Genomic DNA, 18,716 nt, shown 5'->3' on the forward strand with positions numbered 1-18,716 from the left:
GCCCATGCAGTCTTAAAGATCACATCCTTTGAGCACCTTGCTTTCCCTCATGCCACTCTGAGCTGCGATGTACCAAGTGCTGCCCAAGGAAAGTGCTCCAATAATTTTCAGTTGTCTTTTCACCACATATGCCCTCGAAGCCAAGCACACTTCCAAATTCAAGGATTATAAAAAATTAAATGCTCCAATAATTCTAAATCGTGGCTGTTCAGTGCTACTGGAGCCTGTCCATTCCTTCAGTTTGGGGTTTTCTGTTCTGTTTGCAGAGGGAAGGGGGGGGGAAGAAATGCTTTCTATTAGCGCTTCAAATTGGAAGCCAGTCAAACAGCATCATAGCAGAGTGATTCAGCAGCCTCTGAGCTGATTCTCAGTGTGTCATAAAACAGGGTTTGGAAAAAAACAATGCCTGGAGGAGAAAGAACACACACAAAGATTCATGGCAAGAGAACAATATCAGAAAGGAGCAGAGGGAATAATCCTCGCTTGGCTTCTGAGGCGCAGGTCAGATGGCCTAATAGATGGCTTTCAGTGCCCTTCATTCCCCACTGAGTCGCAGGGTTCAGCTGCCCGGTTCCAGCTACCACAGCTTAATAAATGGCTCTGCATCGACCGAACCACATTAAGCGTTTCTGTGCGCACACCCGCAGCCTGTTGTCTCAGATAAATGACAACGGCCCCCCTCTGGCGCAAGACCCAGATGTTATTTCACAGCAGGCAGGAGCTGATGCAGAAATCGTAGTGCAAGCTCATGGCCATTTAGGACGGTAAGCAAAGGAAGCAATCTGAGGCTGAGAGTCTTCCAGGTGCAAACCAAAACGTGGGGTTTTCTCGGTCTTATTGATGAACACACAGACAGCAGCACATTAAAGTACCAGAGATGACAAGTTAAGCATATTCCCTAGCACCACCCTGAACAGGAGTGAAATTAAACATGTATTTCATGATATAACCAATGCCAAGTTGGAAGAGGAAAGTATCATCAAAAATCTATTCTCTGTGAACCTGAAAATCCTATTGACAGCCCTTTTGTAAAGTAAGTCATACCTGGCCCAACTGCAGCCTTGGAGTGGCAGAGGAAGGCAGGGACTGGCTTGGGAGTTTTACTACATCAGCAATGGTTGAAATAGTTCTAATGCAGAACAACAACAATCACAGCTTCATGTAAGGAAGGAAAATCAGACAGTTATATCACAGTTCTGCTAAAATACCTACATCCAGAGTTTGGTAGAGAGACAGAAAATCAGGTAGGAAAAAGAAAAATCTCATATGCCATGGTCTCATTTTGTAGACTGAAAAAAAAAAAAAATGATAAAGTGCATCCTTGTTTAAGTCACTGCGGGATACCTGGGATTTTATAGAAACTGCTGCAGTGTGTCTCCCAGTGGGGAATAACTGAAGCATGAGATGAGAAAACAGCCATACCCTACCTTGCAGTGGCAGGTACTGTTAAAGGAAATGTCCAATATAAGCTTAAGATGGCAAATAACCGCCTGGATTCCTGAAGTAAAAAAGTGTAAACCAATTCTCTAATCATGTCTAATCAAAGAATACTATCAGCCAGTGCAAACTTCTAAGAAAAAGCGTGTATCAGAGAGATGGTAGCATGCATATCTTGTTCAGTAGTGTTCGGGGAATATTTGAGCCTGCAGCATTTAATTCCCTGTTATTACTTCTGGGCCTGGAGCTGAAAGTCATAAATCAGGGCCATTCATAATTTGCAATAATGGGGTGAAATACTCATAAGGAGAGTTACATGATGAAACCTTTTGGGATTGTAACTCTTCCAGTCCGTGATGATTGCATTAAAAAAAAAAAATCTTCCATCATCTCTAACATCTATTATTTCCTGATTCCTAGACTGAGTTTTCATCCTTTTCCCCCAACATCTGCAGCTTTTGCTGTCATCTGGCATGCCCTCCACCCTTCCCTCCCTGCTGCCCTAAATATATGTTTAAATCAAAATCATAGGAAAGCATCCCTTGCTTAGGAAGATGGGCAGGTTCTAAATTACACTGTATTTACTTATAAGCGCATTTAACACCAGATGAGCTTTCCCAGGGAATTTTGCTCTGATTTCAGGACCCCTACTGTTTATATGGAGGGCTATTTTGTCCCATTTAGATGGTGGCTACATTTTGAGTAATAAAGACTGCAGTGCTATAAAATAAAATAACATGGTCCCCATTTTTCTTTCACCCTACCACCTACCCAGTTAAAAAAAAAAAAATAAAGAAAAAAAAAAGATCCCAACCCATGATGTGTTAGAGCTTTGTTTTCTGAGTAACGAGACTAATCATGTTTCCTCTGCTTGGGGTCTCTGTCTTCTCTTCCTTTTCTCGTAGGTCCTCTGGATCCACGCTGACATAGAAATATCCCATGATGGAGAAAATAATGCACACAGCAAAGAGTAGAACAGTGAACAAGACAAATTCAGCCCACTGGGAAGAAAGAGGGAAAAAAAATCAGGTCAGGAGATCCCAGACCCCCAGTCCAGACAGTTTCTTTGCACTTCCAAGTGCTTCTCAAAACACTAGGTTAAAGTTAATTCCCAGCATCCAAGACTGCTCACAAGGTAGAAGCTTTCTCATCCTGTTCTCTGGTATGCCATGTAGACACAATGTAATGATTAATATATGCACTATACCTTGAAAGAGACTGGTAACATTGGGCTAGCATCATTAAACCTTTCCTTACAAGTCTGCCCTGACTGGAGTACACCTACCTGGGCTTTTTGCCCACAGGATGACTTTGGGAGAAGAAATTTCCTGGCTGAAATTTCCAGCCAGAGCCCTGGCTGGAAAGAAGCTGGTGCAGAGTGCCAGCACCCCATGCAGGAGCCCAGGGCTGGGCAGAGAAGCTGTGTCTCCAGAGCACAGGCATCCAGAAGCACCACCCAGAGCCCGTTTTAAAGCATTGGCTCTGTTGAAAGCGCCGAACCATACCTGTGCCATTGGTGCAGCCTGGGCAACGATGAGCACAAAGGTATTCCCAACAGCCACCGTGAGCAGCCAGCCTGCCTGCAGTACTGACTTCATGCTGGCTGGAGACTGAAAAGAGGAGAAGGGTCTGGTCAGTGCCTGCAGTGCTCTGCCCCCACGTCCAGCTCACCCACCACCCCTCCCCGTGATGTCCTGGCAGGTACAAGCATCCCTGGACCCAGCCTAGGAGGAGATGGTGGAATTTCCTCCGCACAGTGCTTCCTCTGTTATTAAGTCCTACAGCTGCATATAAGGAGGTTTCAAAACATGTCATCCATAACAAGAAGGAGAAAAAGTCACTGCTGTTGCAGAGCTGGATCCTGATCACCCCCAACCTTCATCAGCTGAAATTGTAAAATTGTGAAGCCCGAGGGCTTGCAGAAGTTCTGTAGCTTGAAGCCTGGTGCCCTGTGGCTGCACATCTTTGGAAAAGAGGCTGGATCCTGCTGTTAAGCTTCCTGATGATGTAAGGTTTTCTATATTTCACAACAGATTGTCCCACTGGATTAATCACCCTCATTAATAAACATCTGCAATGTACTCCCCAAGGACAAATGTGAGTAGCTTCTGCTTTTTGATCTTGCAATATCTCAGTCCTCTCTGCTCATAAACCTTCTCCACAGACAACCTAGTACACCACAATCAAATTATCCACTGCATTCTCATTACCCCTTCAATCTCTTACCTTAAAGCAGCTTCCAAGCCCCCATGCCACCCTGTAGTCCTTGAGATACTTCTGCATTTTTTTTTTACTGAAAAATACATACCCAAAATATTTGGGAGAAAAACTTTCTTGCTGGGAGAAAAACCTGGCATTACAGCATTCAGAGCTTTCCCATTAAAATTAACTTCTATACATTTCTGTTCTGTTTTCTCAGCTTTACCAGAAAAGGAGTTTCCTGAGTATAATTGAGAAAAGCTATCTTCAGAGTATGAATGAATTTAGCTTGAAGGCACCCAGCAAGCTGCTTTATAATCCTACTTTTAGCTGAAGAACAGATAACATTGTTAGGAAGCCAAAGTCATGCCAAAGGACGTATTGCAAGTCAATGGCAGATACAGGAATAAATCCCAAAGTCTAATTGTAAGCCTCTTATCTTTAAGTGGAGTACCTGAGAATAGGAGAAGGCCAGACCCGTAATGGAGAACATCACTTCTCCGGCAGATATTAGTAAGTATTGTGGTAGCTGCCAAGCCATATGGACACTATTGGCTTTGATGTCTTCTGACTTCCATGTCTTAACAGCATCTCCAGAAACCTAACAGGAAAACAAAGGCACATTGATTAGCTGCTGAAAGATCAGATCCTTCCCAGCTTGGACTGCAACAGAAAATGTATTAAAATGAAGCTTAAAGCAAAGACGGAAGCAAAGCTCTGACCTGGAAGCAAAATATGGGCCTGATCTCTGCCATATCCAAGCCTGTTGGGAGAGGGCTGACTCCTACTGCCCAGGGCACAGGTGGCAGCATGCAGATGACCCAGCTAGCTCACGGGCTGCAAGAGCTGCATGAGTTACTGCAGGCTGGCAAGTGCTCGCTCCACCTACACGGCCACTGTTTCCATTTCATCAGCACTGTACAACTCCCCTGCTATAATGGTGACACACAAACAAATCCATTCCACGAATTCAAAGAGCAGCATCGGCTGTCCTGTATCAGGTGTGTTCAGATAGTTAACGTAGCTGTACTCCTAATTCCTTTTGTTTGCTTTCCTAGGTGTAATTAGTACTGCCTCGGATGCATAGGGAGTCAGAGAGAGATTTGACAAGCAGTGTGGAAAACACTAGGTCGAAATGACTTCAGGCATAAAACCTTGTGTTTAAGGAGTATTTTGGGAAAATACAAGGGATGTTTAGGAAATGTACTTGATCACCGTGCAGGGAGGCAAATCAAGGGAGTGTATTTCAGAAGGCTAAAAGAGGAGAGCTGTGCTCTTCAGCCCATAAACAAATGCCACGAGCACCATACTACAACCACACACTGAGGAAGATTGGGTAGAAGGCAGCATCCCCATGATTTAAGTATTACAGTTCAGCCACATTAGCAGACTAATGTATTGGAGTCTTGGTATTGGATGTAGCACTCCCAGCAGAGGAGCAGGGCACAGTACAAATCACTGCAACAATTAAAAATTATCTTGGCCTGGAGCAAAATAACTCTCTACAGAAGAATGAATCTACAGGACAAGAGATGGAAAAAGCAGAAGCCCAGAGGGGCTGAAGCACAGAGCCACCCCTGAGCAGCCACGGCTACAAAGAGGATTTCTGTAGATAGGACCACAAAGCGGGACCCTTACCCACAGCAATGGGGGATGCACCTACCTCATCTGGCCCTGACTCAGCTGTGTTACTGGAGGCTCTGGGGCAATGTTCTTAGTCTAATGTTCTTCATGAAACTAAACTCAGCTTCTCATCTGGGGAAAGAGGCTTGCTGCCACAGAGGTAGGGTCTGGCCCATATCACTTCAAGTGTGTGTGTTTTATGTACATAAATCTCCGCACTCACAGATGGCAGCATCTGCCTGTTCCCTCCAGGACTGTGCATCCCATTCCAGCTACTGGAGTTTAAAAAAAAAAGCGCCAGGTGTTTTTCAGCTATGTTTTTCCCCCTACATATTTGGACTCCACAGACATGAACAGATTCCATTAATTGCCCAACAGGGAGATGTTATTGCCAGGGAGTAGCTGACAGCACTTTGCTCTGCTCATCACAACACAGTAGTCAAAGCCCCAGAGGGCAGCTTAGCAGTGTGTCCTGTCAGACCTGGTTTGTCTGTGAGCCCGTGCAGTGGAAAGGTTAAAGTGGGTACTAAGCTGATCACGTTCATCTCCGTGGCTCCCGCCAGCTGGACCAGAGCTGGAGCAGCGCGCCTAAGAAGCTGGCAGGCAGGCAAAGGATTCCACCCTCTGCGATGTTCACACCCCTGGGTTGTTCAGAAAGCCATGCCTTGACTTTACAATGAGCTCCAAATGAGCTGTACAGGGCGAGAGAAGGAAAAACAGATGAACAATCTCACCAACCTCCATCAGCACTTTGCCCTTTTCTTCTTCCCATGTACGTCTGCAAGCCTTGGAAGATCAGCTGTCAGGTCAGTAAGTGAAATGTGAGGATAAAGCAAACTGTTTCTGCAGAGTTCCTCAGGTGTGAGGTATTACCAGGTGCAGTATTTTAGAGACCATAAGCACCATTAGCTCTTGGCAGTGTCTGCAGTAGCTCTTTGCTATGTGCTGGCACAAACTGCAGGCCACACAATTTTACATTAAGGATTTCCATCAAGGAAAATACCTTACTTCTTGTGTAGCTTGCAAGATCACAGCCTAAGGTGGACTGAGTACCCATTCACTTTGCTTGTATATGTGCCAAAACCATCTACTAGCCCTTGAGTAATGGACTGCCTTCAAATGGCTACTGCCTAGTTCTTGCTGAGTGGAGAAAGCAAGTGAAAGCCACCAACATGAGAACAAAAGCACTGCCAGAGACCAGAGCAAAACGCACTTGTTACCATCACCAGGTCACTTACATTAGTTACCACAACAGTGTACGATGCGCCAAAGTCAAGCAGCCCGAGGTCCAGGGTGAATTCCCCCATTTCAGTTATGCATTTTCCATTGCTATATCTAGATACAAGGATGAAGCACAGCATTTTCTGGTTATTCTGACAGACAAAGAGCACAAGGCACAGCTAACAAAAATACCCCTACAATGGACTAGGGAGGATGAATGATGTAAAGCTGCAGTCATGTTAATGTCAGAGCATCTCTAGAGTTCTTGCCGTATTTTCCTTCCAGAAACACTGACTAGAGTTCACCTAATGACCCGGGCTATTACTAGCATTTTTAAATGCTGCTTCTTCCTAGCATGGATTTCTCTTTTCCCCCAGATTTATTTTACTTTCAAGTTTTTCTTCACTCCTTTAGGAACCAGACACTTATCTAGGGCCAGACAAGTTAGCTGGGCTCAGGCAGCCTTCAGAAAATCAGAGCTACACACCTAGAAGCCATGTTGCTTCCTTTCAATAGAACAAGTTAGCCATCGTATTTGTTCTTCTGATTCTGAATGTGTAAAGCGGCACAGATGCTCAACAGCATTGCCACAGTGGTTGCTACATCCTTCTAAATTGCAGCAATAAGTATCTTGGATGGAGCTGATGCAGAGAAAAGCCATGAGGCTTTTGAAACATCACAAAGGCCAGAAATATCCTCCAGGAGCCAACTCCAGTGCTGCCAAACCAAGGCCATATGGAGCTCCTGTCTAACAAGCCCAGTCTGCAAAGCTGTGTGATGTTACTCGGTGTTACCAGCCCACATACCAACACTTCGTGGCCTGGAATATGAATTGGTCCTTCTCTGAGAGCATCCTAACATGAAGACCTCAGGCCTGAGAGAATATCAAAACACAGCAGGTGCCACATGGCAGAGGGGACTTTTCCATCTCCCACCTTACTTTGCACAGGAATGGAGATTCTCTTCCCTCCAACCCCATGTGCAATGTGAAGAATAGGTCAGAGAAAGCTAAGCCCTGTATTTGGACTTCTAAAAGCTTTTTGGGTTCCCAAGATTCCTTTGACCTGACTCTAAGAAAATCATTGCCTAAATTAGGATGGCATTACTCTCATGTCGTAGCAGAAATGTTTTCAAGCTCTGTTCCCGATGATTTTATCTTAACAGAGCAATAACAGCCATGGGAAGGGAACTATCCCAGGCACTGTTTGGAACTTAAATCTATTCAACTAGATATTATGCACAGAGTTGCTGATCTGGTATCCTTTGACTTGGATGCTTTGCAGACTAAGTGCACAGTGCTTCTGTACACACACAAGTGGTCCAGGGCACCTGCTCTGCACAGAGATGATAATTCTGCTTTTTTACAAACATCTGCCCACACAACCAAATGCCAAGACAATAGTAATGAAATTTTTGCTATTTGCCTGAGAAAAGCCCCATGGTATCCAAGGAAAGGCTTCAACAAGGACCTTCAACACAGCAAGGGAAACTTACTTGTCCCTTTCTAGCAGCAAGTACTCAGAAACACCGTAGTTTTTCTGAACAGCAACGAACTGTTTGCTGTCAATAGTGAGGTTGGCATCTTGGCTCAAACCATTGATGAATCTGCAATGAAAGCATATCAGGCTGTCACACAGGGCAGGAGGAGCACAGCATTAGACACTTCAGAAATGCACTGTCTATCCCAAAGCATTCTGTAACTCCATAGGCTTATACTAGTTTGCTCTGCAAGCTACCAAAATATTAGCTTGATTCATTGCCCAGTTTTTCCAATAAAAGATTAGCTTCCCTACTGCTGTGTAATTTTACCCTCTTATTTTCTCCCGGTCAAAGTGACCCCCACTTCTTGTGAGGTAGAACTTATCAGCAATCTCTTCTCAGACACCTTCAGAGATTCCCCCTATATATGATCAAGAGGACAGATCCCCAATGCCCCCCAGGAAACTATAAAGCTGGGAGTCCTGATGGGTGTGTGCACCATGCTGGAATACTTTCCAAGGAGTTTCTACTAGTGGGAACGAGTTTTCTAGCAAAATAATGTGCTTTCATCAAAACAGTCTTCCATGGGAAGGCACAGGCTTGGGGCTGTTAGTGAAACCAAACACTTTTAATGTGATCTTTGTTATAAAATATTTCATTTTTCGGTTATTGAAATGGAGTGGAAATCCCTGAAGATAGGCAAGCACTTTACGAAAGTAACTTTAGAGGGGGAAAAAGGGATGTCTTCCTAGTTAAACCTCCTCACACATTTTTGAACAGAAAGTTCTGGGATTCTGTCAAAAAATGCTCACAGGAAAATAACAAAAGTTCCTGACTGTGGGTATTGATCAATTCCCCAAGGTGCTGTTTAGTCAGCAGGAGCCTTCACAAACACAGGGCTACGAACATACTGTTCTCGTTGTATCCACTTCAGTACAAATTTGTACGTGAGGTCGGATGAGATAAGTGAATGTCATGGGCTGGGCCAGTTTGCAGACGACAAACCACAGCAGCTCCTTTCTAGATTGCTTCTTCCCTTTCTTTCCTAAAGAGATGGGACACAGGGAGATGAATTTATCACCCTCCCAGGGGAGGGGATCTTTTACGTTGCCATCTCAGCCCAGCCACTCCTAGGCAGTAAATGGCAATAACGTTCAGCTCTGTGTGGTGAGTGTGGGAGGTGGCACACGGAGCACTCTGACACCTGAACCTTTTCTTGCAGAACAAGCATGGGCCACATTCTAACCCAAGAACACCTAGGCTATGGTGCACACAGTTTGTATTAGACAAAAGCAATTTCCCTCACCCCACCTCCCTTGAATCCTCAAAACAAGCCATTCATACCTAACAGCTGCCAAACCATTTTCTGGCTTTGCTTTCAGGTCTGTAATCTAAAGAGGGGAAGAAAAATGAAAAAAAAAAATCAAATATCTGCATTAATACAGCCTGATAAACAACATGTAAGAGAAAATACCTGTGCCTGTGGAATTACATGTGTTACAAGACTGGAAATTAACTGGACTCTCACATAAACTTTATATCAGGCCACAGAAGTGAAGCCTTGGTACAATGAAACCAATGGCAAAATTTCAGCTCCACCAAGGGCTTAAGATGAGATCGTATGTTCCTTCTCACCTCCTGTACAACACAAGCTACAGAGTTTCAGCCAGTTATCCTTCTACTGAGGCATCTAACACCCTCTAAAATAAGTATTTGTCTCGATCTGAAGATAGCAACAGAGCATTATCCACGTTAACTTTTCAGTGATTAATTACAGCCAAACACAGGTGCCGTATTCCTACAGAAACAGCAAATTGCCTAACTTCCAGAGCTTTATTCTTGGCTTACTCATTGGCTTCACAGAGCCTAAAGCCAACAGGGAACATTAGGTTACTATTCTGATCATCATGCATCGCTCATGTTTTCCTTGACCTTCAGTACTCAAGAGAGAAAAATGTCTCATGGTGCAGGCAGAGAGCAGGAGACACCAAGACGCACTGATTTATTTTGTGGTCTCAATCTCTGCGGGCACATCCTTGGATTGGCAACCTGGTTGCCAAATTTTCTAGCCCTTCCTTCAAGCTTTCTTCCTGGTGTTAAACCGTGAGCTTCTAAGCAAGAATCCAAAATTTCAGCATCCCTATAAAATGTCTATTCTACTTCAGTGTGATATGCTGATCCAGAAATAATATATGCCCTAAATAATGAATAGCCATAGTGAATAATAAAAGTCAGAGCAATAAATAATAAACAACAACATCATTTCTTTCAGTGGGAGGCACATGGGGATTAACACACTAGTTCATTGCAGGCGGGCTAGACAAATTATTACTCACTTCCATCAATGATCCCCAGAGCTCTCAAATTTATTTGCTGCCCACTCAACCACCCACAAAGGAGAAGAAACCAGTTTCAGATTGGATCCTTCCAAGGAAGCATCCTCACCTGAGTGAGGGAGGCAAATCTAGCATGGCCCATGGCCCCTCCAGGACAAGCCCCACAACGCAGCAGTGATGCTGCCATTGCTGCCTTGTGTTGCAGTGTTGGACAGTATAATTTACTACACTGTCTTCCACACCTCCCTTATCTAGTGCTGAGAATGACAAGTCAATAGCATCACCCAACAGCGCTGCACTGAAGCCTGCCCATGCCAGGGGCAGGCTAGATAGCTGGGGCAGCACAGAGATGCACTGAGGTTCAGAGGTTGCTTTGCTTCAGCCTGTCTCAGTCTTTCTTTTCATAGCGACTGTATGAAAATCAGTGTATGAGTATCAGTTCCTAAAGGAAACAGCACACAATCATCAGGGTCTCAGGGAAACTTAACAGCACTGTGTGAAAATGAGCCCCAGGTTTCAAACCATAAAACAGAAGGGAAAAAAAATAAGGAAAAAAATAAATAAATTCTTGAAACTCTACATTTTTAAAACCAATTACATGATTCCTACTACACAATATTGAAAGCCTTTGCAGTGGCAACTCCGCAAGGCAGGAAGCTGAGGAATTGCTAAGAGAATAAGAGAATTGGTGTCTCAGCACGAGGGCAGATTCTGATGGCTTTTACACATAAACACACACACCTACCACAACATGGAATGACACCATTCATTTTAAGTCAGCTTCTTGGCATACAGCTGCATTCAGAAGATATCAGAATCTGGCCCTACATATCCCATATACATCTCTACAGTTATTGCAGCAATACACAGAAGTCCAAACAAAGGCGGCTCCGCAGCAGAGCCGGAAATGAGCTTAATCATTTATTCTGTTCAACAAAACAAATGGGCCTTCTGTGCTTTTTCACTAAACACTTGTAATAACTAAGCCCAGAGTCATTCCTCTGATGCTTTTATTCCGTGCCCAGCCCTAGAGCCTCTTTAACATCTTTGCTTTACAGAAGCATCTTTTGGGGAAAATCTCTGTTTCTCTGCTTCCTCAGCTTTCACAAGCTCTGCTGCCCAGCAGGCATGACTCTGCTCTCCCACTGCAGCATTCACTGGATTAAAGTGTTCCTAGCAACTCTCAGATGCCATAACGCCTCCATTAATCAACCAGCAGAAATGTGTACAGATCCAGTGCCGCCAGCTAAGAAGTCAGGTTTAGAGCATCTGAGAGCAATCAGACAGACACTGCAACTGAGCAAATGAATTAATGAGCCTATTACCCCATTACCCATTGTATCATCACAGCCATTGAATTAATACTGTATTTACACTTCACTCCCACACTCACTAGGCGACTTGATAGGCTTCCTTCTGCCTCAAAAACAATTAAACTGTATACTGATTTTTCCTTCACGGTGTAGTTAAAAGTGAGAGACAATCCTTGATGTTGCAGGATGAAGTGAAGGTTCTGTTGCTCGCCATTCAGTATCAAATTTGAGTACTCAGCTGGGTCCTGTAAGGAAAGAAAAAAAAAAAAAAAAAAAGAGAGAGAGGGGAAAAAAAAAAACTTGGTTACACACTTTCTTCACATGAGAAAGGCTTCAGGATGGTCAGCTCAGGGCTTGGAGTAGCTTCCTTTGCAATTTGTAAGCCAAAGGCCAGGGAACCTCCCACACACAGAGCTCCCCTTTCCTTGGCCCTGCTCTACCCCAGTGAACCCATATCTAAAATGTGGCAAGCAGCTGGTGGCCAACAGACTTCTGTTCTGAGACCAAAATAGGCTGACCTGGAAATAACCTGGAAGGTAAAGTAGGAAACAAGTTGCAGTGCCCATACCCAGTTAACTACCTTCCCATTTCTTTCCCCCTTTGCAGATAAATACTTCTCAGATGCCATCCAGATCCCAACAGCAATGTCCGGATCGTGTCTGAGCACTGAGAGATGTGACCTGAATGCCTCGTATTGGGACATTCCTACTTTATTCCTAATTCTAGGTGAATGTTTTTAGCCATTTCATCCTTTGTCAAGAAAATACATCCCCAAACCTTCCCTTTCTGCCTAGTCAGAGATAGCATGTTCCTTCTCCAAAGCCATTCCCATGCACTTCTAAGGTGGCAGAGAGCAAGCTCTAGCATCTGGGGGTTTTATGGGTAAGTGACTGAAAAAAAAACCACCCTTTTTCAATGGGATGCAAGTCAGGTGTGCCATCCCCACACACACACTTACCTGAAAAGCCTCCACAGGCTGCTGAAATAGGTCCTGGTCTTGGATTGTCACTTGAACGGGGTTCTTTGCCAAATTCAGGACCTGAATTAAACTTTCTTTTGGGACAAGTTGAGGCATATCGGTTTCCTAATTAAAATAAAAGGCTTTAAGTGCCATCTGCATGCTTTATTAGTGTTTTAATAACTCTTCCTTTTTAGTCATAATAGTCTTCCTCTGTAATGACACTTTTCCATCCCTTCCTCATCAGAAGTTGCACTGAGAGAAAACTCAACATAAATCTTATTTAGGGAGGCTTCCTCGGAGTAGCTCAATAGCCAACCTACCCTTCTTCACAAAGGCTGCTCTTCACACCACTAAATGTAGAGGCTACACAGCTGCTGGGCAGGTAGAACAGTGTCACTCTCTCATTACACAGTTCCCAAGTGCCTGGATTTAACCAAATGCCATATCAGAAAGGAAGAATTGTGATAGATTTCAAAAGCAGGGACCAGAATAATTGTTTTCCCACTGCAGTCGGTGACTGGGAAAAGAATTAGGCCAGAAGCTAAGCAGTTTTGGAAATCCCAGTCCAGCTCCATGTCTGTAGTTGGTGCTTTTGCATCGCTTGACACCATGTTACCTCAGCACAGACCTTGCTCCCTGTGTTCTAGGAAAGGGAAGATAATGCCTGCAGTACTCAGGTATCTCTTTCTGCCATGAGTCTTTTCCTAGAAGGCGTACTTCAGTCAATGTCAGCTTTGTACTGCAGATCTAAAACTATTTTTTTATTTTGTTGAGGTTTTATGTTTTGTTGCTGTTTGTATATTTTTTTTTCCCCTCACTTTATTTTCAGGTAGCTGCCAGGGATAAATCAGAGCTATCAATTTTTTTCTATCTCATCCTGTAACTCAGGAAGGCAGGGTTATTTGAATCTAGCTTGGAGGGGAGCCACTGTCAGAAAATATAGGCTGACACTGTCTTCCATGTATTTCTCAATCTTAATATTCAGCAAATCCCACTACTGTGGCTTTTCACTTGCACTACCCACAGCAAGCCAAGGCAGGCCATCACACGTGCCTCTTTGCTGGAGCTTTTAGTGGCCGTCAGGGTAAAATTTCCATGGATAGGCAGGGGGCAACATCTAACTCATCGTGCCTCTGCCTGGATGAGTTGCCCACAGCCAGAGCAGACTTTCAGTGCTCAGAGAGAGCTGTTGTGGCTGGCAATGAGAGCATTTCATTGCTCAAGAAAAGAGATCAGAAAGGACCTCAGCCCACAGTCTCATTGCAATGGGAGACTCATCCATGGATTCATCTGAGGAGCCAGCAAATATTAATCCAGGGCTGTGTGCCAGCCACTCTGTAACAGAACACTTTAAGTATACATGGAAAGCTTTAAAAATTAATCCTACTGTATCTTTCTTAAGCCAAAGGTCAGCCAAAGTTTGCACAAAGCTGGTCGCGGGCCAGAAACAAATGGCACAAATCTGCAGGGGCTAACATTGAATTTACAAGAGCTTTGCTGGCTTTCTGTCTGGGGATGGCCAGCAGCCCCTGGTGTCCATGACTGCATTCACCCGCATCACTGGAGAATGAATTGATTGTGTGAAAAACACATCCCCACCCAAAGTAGAAAAGGAATAAAATAAACTGAAACAGTAAAGTATAGGCAACCTACAGCAAGAAATAGAAGAGAGAACAGACTACCTTTGGGGAATTAATCTCTAGCATTAACTAGGTGTCTGTCAAGCACTGGTGATGGAATTATAGAATATAGACCAATACAGGTGTCTGGCACAGCAAAACTGCAAAGAGCAGAAAAAGAGAGAGACGAAGACACAGAAAGACAGACAGACAGACACAGAAAGTAAGAATTTAAATTAGCAACTGGATTGGTATGTTTAGTTGTAAAGAACAAACTCAAGGTGACAATCCAGGATCACAACGGGTAAAAGGATTATCCAACAGGCATCAATAAAACACCCGAGGGAAAGCCAAGTATTTTTGAGGTATCTCTTGTGCTATACATACATTTATTTTGACTTCTACAATAGCTGCAAGTCCAAACGCCATCCCTGCAAGGATCATACCTGTTGCCATTTTCTTAATAGGCCTATGGAGCAAATGAAAGCGGTGCCATTAAGAAAAGAAAGTAATTTAAAATATAAAATATAATTCCTCAGAGCCTAAGATGTGCCAAAACCACATAATAAACTGTCCAACAGGTGGAACTAGGGATGATGTGCTGTTTAAATTGCCAATCATTTAACTTAAAACTATTCTATTTTTCTGTATGAGGCCAGCACTGAGGCCAATTAAAACTGATATGCCATGAAAAAAGCTCTGTGCTTGCAAGTTGCATATAATCTTGTTCCTAGCTCTTCTAGTGGGAGTAGCTTGTGGCATTATGTTAACCTGTGATGTTGGAAGGAGCACTAGAAATGACACATCTTCAAGTCTCTTTTGGGAAAGGCAAAAGATAAGTAGCATGCTATTTAGCAGCAGGAATGAAGAGCAGAAAAAATGTATAGTTTTTGTCATCAGCATTTCTGACCATCTGTGTCATCATTCTGGGTTATTTCTCCTGCCAATAGATTTACATTTCTGGAGAATAAGGAGCTTGCTTCTGAAACTGGTGCAGAACTAGTACAACTCTGCCAGAGTTATGTGAGACAATCTGATATAAAAGGGTGTAAAATAGGTTCAGAAAGGCAGGTCCACTGAGTTGTTGAGATTTGAAACAAACGTGGATCTAGATTCTGTGGTTTTCTGCTCCTTGTAGTAGTCTGGACTCATATTCTAGATTAACAGGGATGTGGGAAATCCAGATTATGAACCCAAATTCTGTCTCTCAGTTACGTGCCCTGGGATAAGAACATATTTACTGTTTCTATCTTGTAAAAAAAAACCAAACTGGTTTTGACCTCAAATTGTGCATTGAGATTGTGTAGCACAAACTTTTGCAGCCACACAGATGGAAACCCTGAAGACTACAGTATTTCCACAGCCACATCTATGGCTAAACTGGGTAGGAGCCTGTTGGCATCCAGGGGACAGAAAGAGCATGACATTCAGTCCTGGTCAGTGCATGGGTTTGTGCTGCTGGGTGAGCTACTCTGTGAACTGGTCATCGGACAGGAATTCTTCTGCCAAGCTGAAGCTTTTGAAGCTGATCTCCCACTTATTCCCTCTTTCCACACTTTATTTCACATTGAGTGGTGTTGGAGCGCACAAACTTGGTTTGTTTCAGCTAGATCTGTACTAGCAGGTGCACACAACTTACTTCCACTGCTAAGAGGCATCAATCCACAGAGGCAGACTAGAGATACTCAGAAGTAACACACACCCCAAATGCATAAATTGGGTCAAAATGGTTGGGAAACAACTGTTTTGCTCTAGCATTTCTCACCAGTTCCTATCCTAGTGTGGAACCTGCCTTCACAAGACCACACACAGCCCACGTGGGACAGTGAGTTTGGCCCCCTGGAAGCTTCAGGAAGGGAATTATTTAACAATGATACAGGAGATAAGGTGAAGGACATGTTGATCAAATTCAAAAAGGACTGTTCATATCAGCTTGAGGGAAAATCTGTTGATAGAGCAAAATCTAATACCACTGAATTTTCCCCTCTGGAATTTCCAGGGCCTACAGAAGATGGTGACACTACCAGAGAGGCAGAAGCAGAAGTACTGGGAAGGGTGAATAGAAATTTGTGTTTCTTCTTAAAAGCTGTTCTTCTGCACACTTGCTGCAAAAGAGGAAGAACTGAGGTATCCGCATTGTCCCCAAGTACTTACGTGAAATTAAATTTGCACATGCTTATCAGAGGGTAGAGCCCAAGGTCAAAAATTGGGATGAAGACAAGAATAAGAAGTGGATTTAAGAACTGCAATACAAAAGAATGGGAGTTTAGTGACTAGAAAGCAACTTTCAGTAATTAAACTCATAAAGCACTGTCCTCCAGAAATAATTCCATTAAATAAAGGACATGAACAAACACTTTCAAACCTCCTTTAAAAATATAATCACAGTTTGCAGTTTGACGGCTTCTGCAATTTAGGTTTCACAGGCACGAATACATTTTGTACATATCCTCCTCTCCAAGAGGTAAGCAAGCATCACCAGCCCCATTTCCCTGAAGAGAGAACTGAAGCATTATGTTTTTAGAGAGTACAAAACCCGCTGAAATGGAGGCAGGCAACCTTAAGGGCTGTGGTGGGACCTTACAACAGATCAGCAATAATGGAAACATCTTGGGACTTGAGCAAAATCCCAGAGGAACAGGCACTATTTTGTGAGATTGCCAATTTCTCATACTTGCACACAGCACGGGAACCCCCCAGGAACTGCATTTCCCCTGGGAGGGCAGAGCTTGTCTGCCAGCCTGCAGTGGCAGAGCAAGAAAACAGAGAGCGACGGGAGAACAAGCAGAGAGAGATGCTCAGTCTCAGCTCTGAAAGACGATTTTAGGGGAACAGAACAGCCTTGTATTTCTTCAGAGCTGTTCAGTGTAGGAACTGTAATCAACTGTGACAATATGGCACCGTGTTAGAGCCTCCACATTTTCATTTGCCCTGCAGGAAGGGAGGAAGAAAACATATTTCAGGTGTAACACTGATCCAGTGCAGAGCCATGTTAAAAGGATACACAGTTTGTATCCTCCACATTCCAGCACTATTCAAGAGCTATTATAGTGGCATATCCCCCCACACCTCTGCATTATTCTGCAGGATTCAACCTCTGTGTTAGGACAACCTTGGGGTCTTCTGAACATCAAGTCAATAAGCTTGCTTAAGAGCTAGTGAGCAGCAAGCAAGAGTCCACAGCACACTAGTTACCAGGAACACTGCGGTTATCTTCAAAAGGAGCAGAAATGGGCCACTGGTCCCAGCAGAAAAGTAAGAATGAGAGAGAAAAAGAATTTCTAAAAGAATTTCCTACCCTAAAGTATTTTTACCTGCATTTGGTCAGGCTGAAGGACATATATTCCCTGAAACAAAAAGACATTCCAAGTGATTCATAAACACCATGATATGACAGCGTATGTGGTTGATGGCAAATAAGCAACCAGCCCACAGGATAGGCTTTAGCAGCAGAAGTGGCTTCCTCAAATGTTTTTCGTTGACATTTGACACTTGTCATCTAAAGACAAATAGTGGGATAAGAATCCTTTTGCAGAAGCAAGCTGCACTGGGGCCTTGATATATGGCAGCTGGGACACCGCCTGCCACAGGTACCGAAACCCATCTTTCAGACTGGCTGAGCCCTAGGTGAGTGGTGAGGAGCAGGCACGTTAGTGTCCAAGCTGGGACCTGAATCCAGAGCTTCCTTCCTCTGCTTCTCTAATGGAAAGCCCAAGTCCTGCAAGTGAATGCCCTCAAGTTTCAAGACCTCTGAGCTCTGTTTGCATTTGTTCCCAGCACCCCAAAAGGACAACAGAAGAGCACCCCTGAGCCAGCAGGCTGTACAAAAACCCATTTCTTCCCTCCATTTGCCAAAGGCACCAAATGGGCTTTGGTCAGCTGTTCAACTCTGACTTCTTAGTTTGAGGCAAGAGTACTTAAGATTTTACAAGCTGCTTCACCCTTGCACCACCGTGCTTAGCCCCTGCAATTGTGTGAGGCCAATAGGGGTGGATGGAGGGACCGCAGTCCCCAAAATGGGCAGATGGGCTGTCTCCAGGCAGGGGCTGGCGTTTGGCTGAACTCCACACTATGCTTTTCTTTTGAAATTAAGATGAAAAGAAAAAGAGAAAAACATTAGGAAGGAAATGGTACCTTTCTGAGAAAGCACTGTGGGGATTTGTCTCCTGTCTGCCAGGCTTGCCCTGAGCTGAATGTGGAATGACTACCTGTCTCTGCTGGCAGCTGCCTCCTGGGAGAGTAAAAAGCACTGGGCACAGCCAAGAAGCCTTGCAATTAGAAGTATCAGGCAAATACCTTCTCCTCCTGCTACTTTGTGTACACTATACAAATGTGCCATTAGGAAACAAGCCTAAAACATTTCATCTTACACTAAATCACTCCCTGTTAACTCCAGCCTTCCTAGCTGAGCGCTTTGGCTGGAGAGGGCAAAAACATGGAATTTTGCAAACACAAACTCCAACAAGCCTAACAAAGAAATTGCATAAATGCTGCAGTTAATTTTCACCTTCATGGGTTGGGGCAGCTC

The 18,716-nt window shown here is 43.9% G+C and overlaps 1 protein-coding gene across 1 annotated transcript in view; it reads right to left on the reverse strand.

The window, feature by feature from the left end:
• Positions 1 to 572: 572 nt before the first annotated feature.
• Positions 573 to 18,716, reverse strand: part of SLC15A2 (solute carrier family 15 member 2) — a gene marked incomplete at its 5' end in the record, with an annotated part of 38,486 nt that continues 20,342 nt past the window's right edge. Inside the window, 11 exons of the mRNA XM_082764062.1 lie at positions 573 to 2,438; positions 2,943 to 3,047; positions 4,091 to 4,237; positions 6,498 to 6,594; positions 7,975 to 8,085; positions 9,304 to 9,350; positions 11,689 to 11,853; positions 12,567 to 12,692; positions 14,576 to 14,657; positions 16,343 to 16,431; positions 17,503 to 17,535. Coding sequence (XP_082620188.1) covers positions 2,262 to 2,438; positions 2,943 to 3,047; positions 4,091 to 4,237; positions 6,498 to 6,594; positions 7,975 to 8,085; positions 9,304 to 9,350; positions 11,689 to 11,853; positions 12,567 to 12,692; positions 14,576 to 14,657; positions 16,343 to 16,431; positions 17,503 to 17,535 — 1,179 coding nt within the window. The 3' untranslated portion in view covers positions 573 to 2,261. The remainder of the gene's footprint in view (positions 2,439 to 2,942; positions 3,048 to 4,090; positions 4,238 to 6,497; positions 6,595 to 7,974; positions 8,086 to 9,303; positions 9,351 to 11,688; positions 11,854 to 12,566; positions 12,693 to 14,575; positions 14,658 to 16,342; positions 16,432 to 17,502; positions 17,536 to 18,716) is intronic.

This window comes from Aythya marila (assembly GCF_965140915.1).
Source record: "Aythya marila genome assembly, chromosome: 6".
Classification (NCBI taxonomy): Eukaryota; Metazoa; Chordata; class Aves; order Anseriformes; family Anatidae; genus Aythya; species Aythya marila.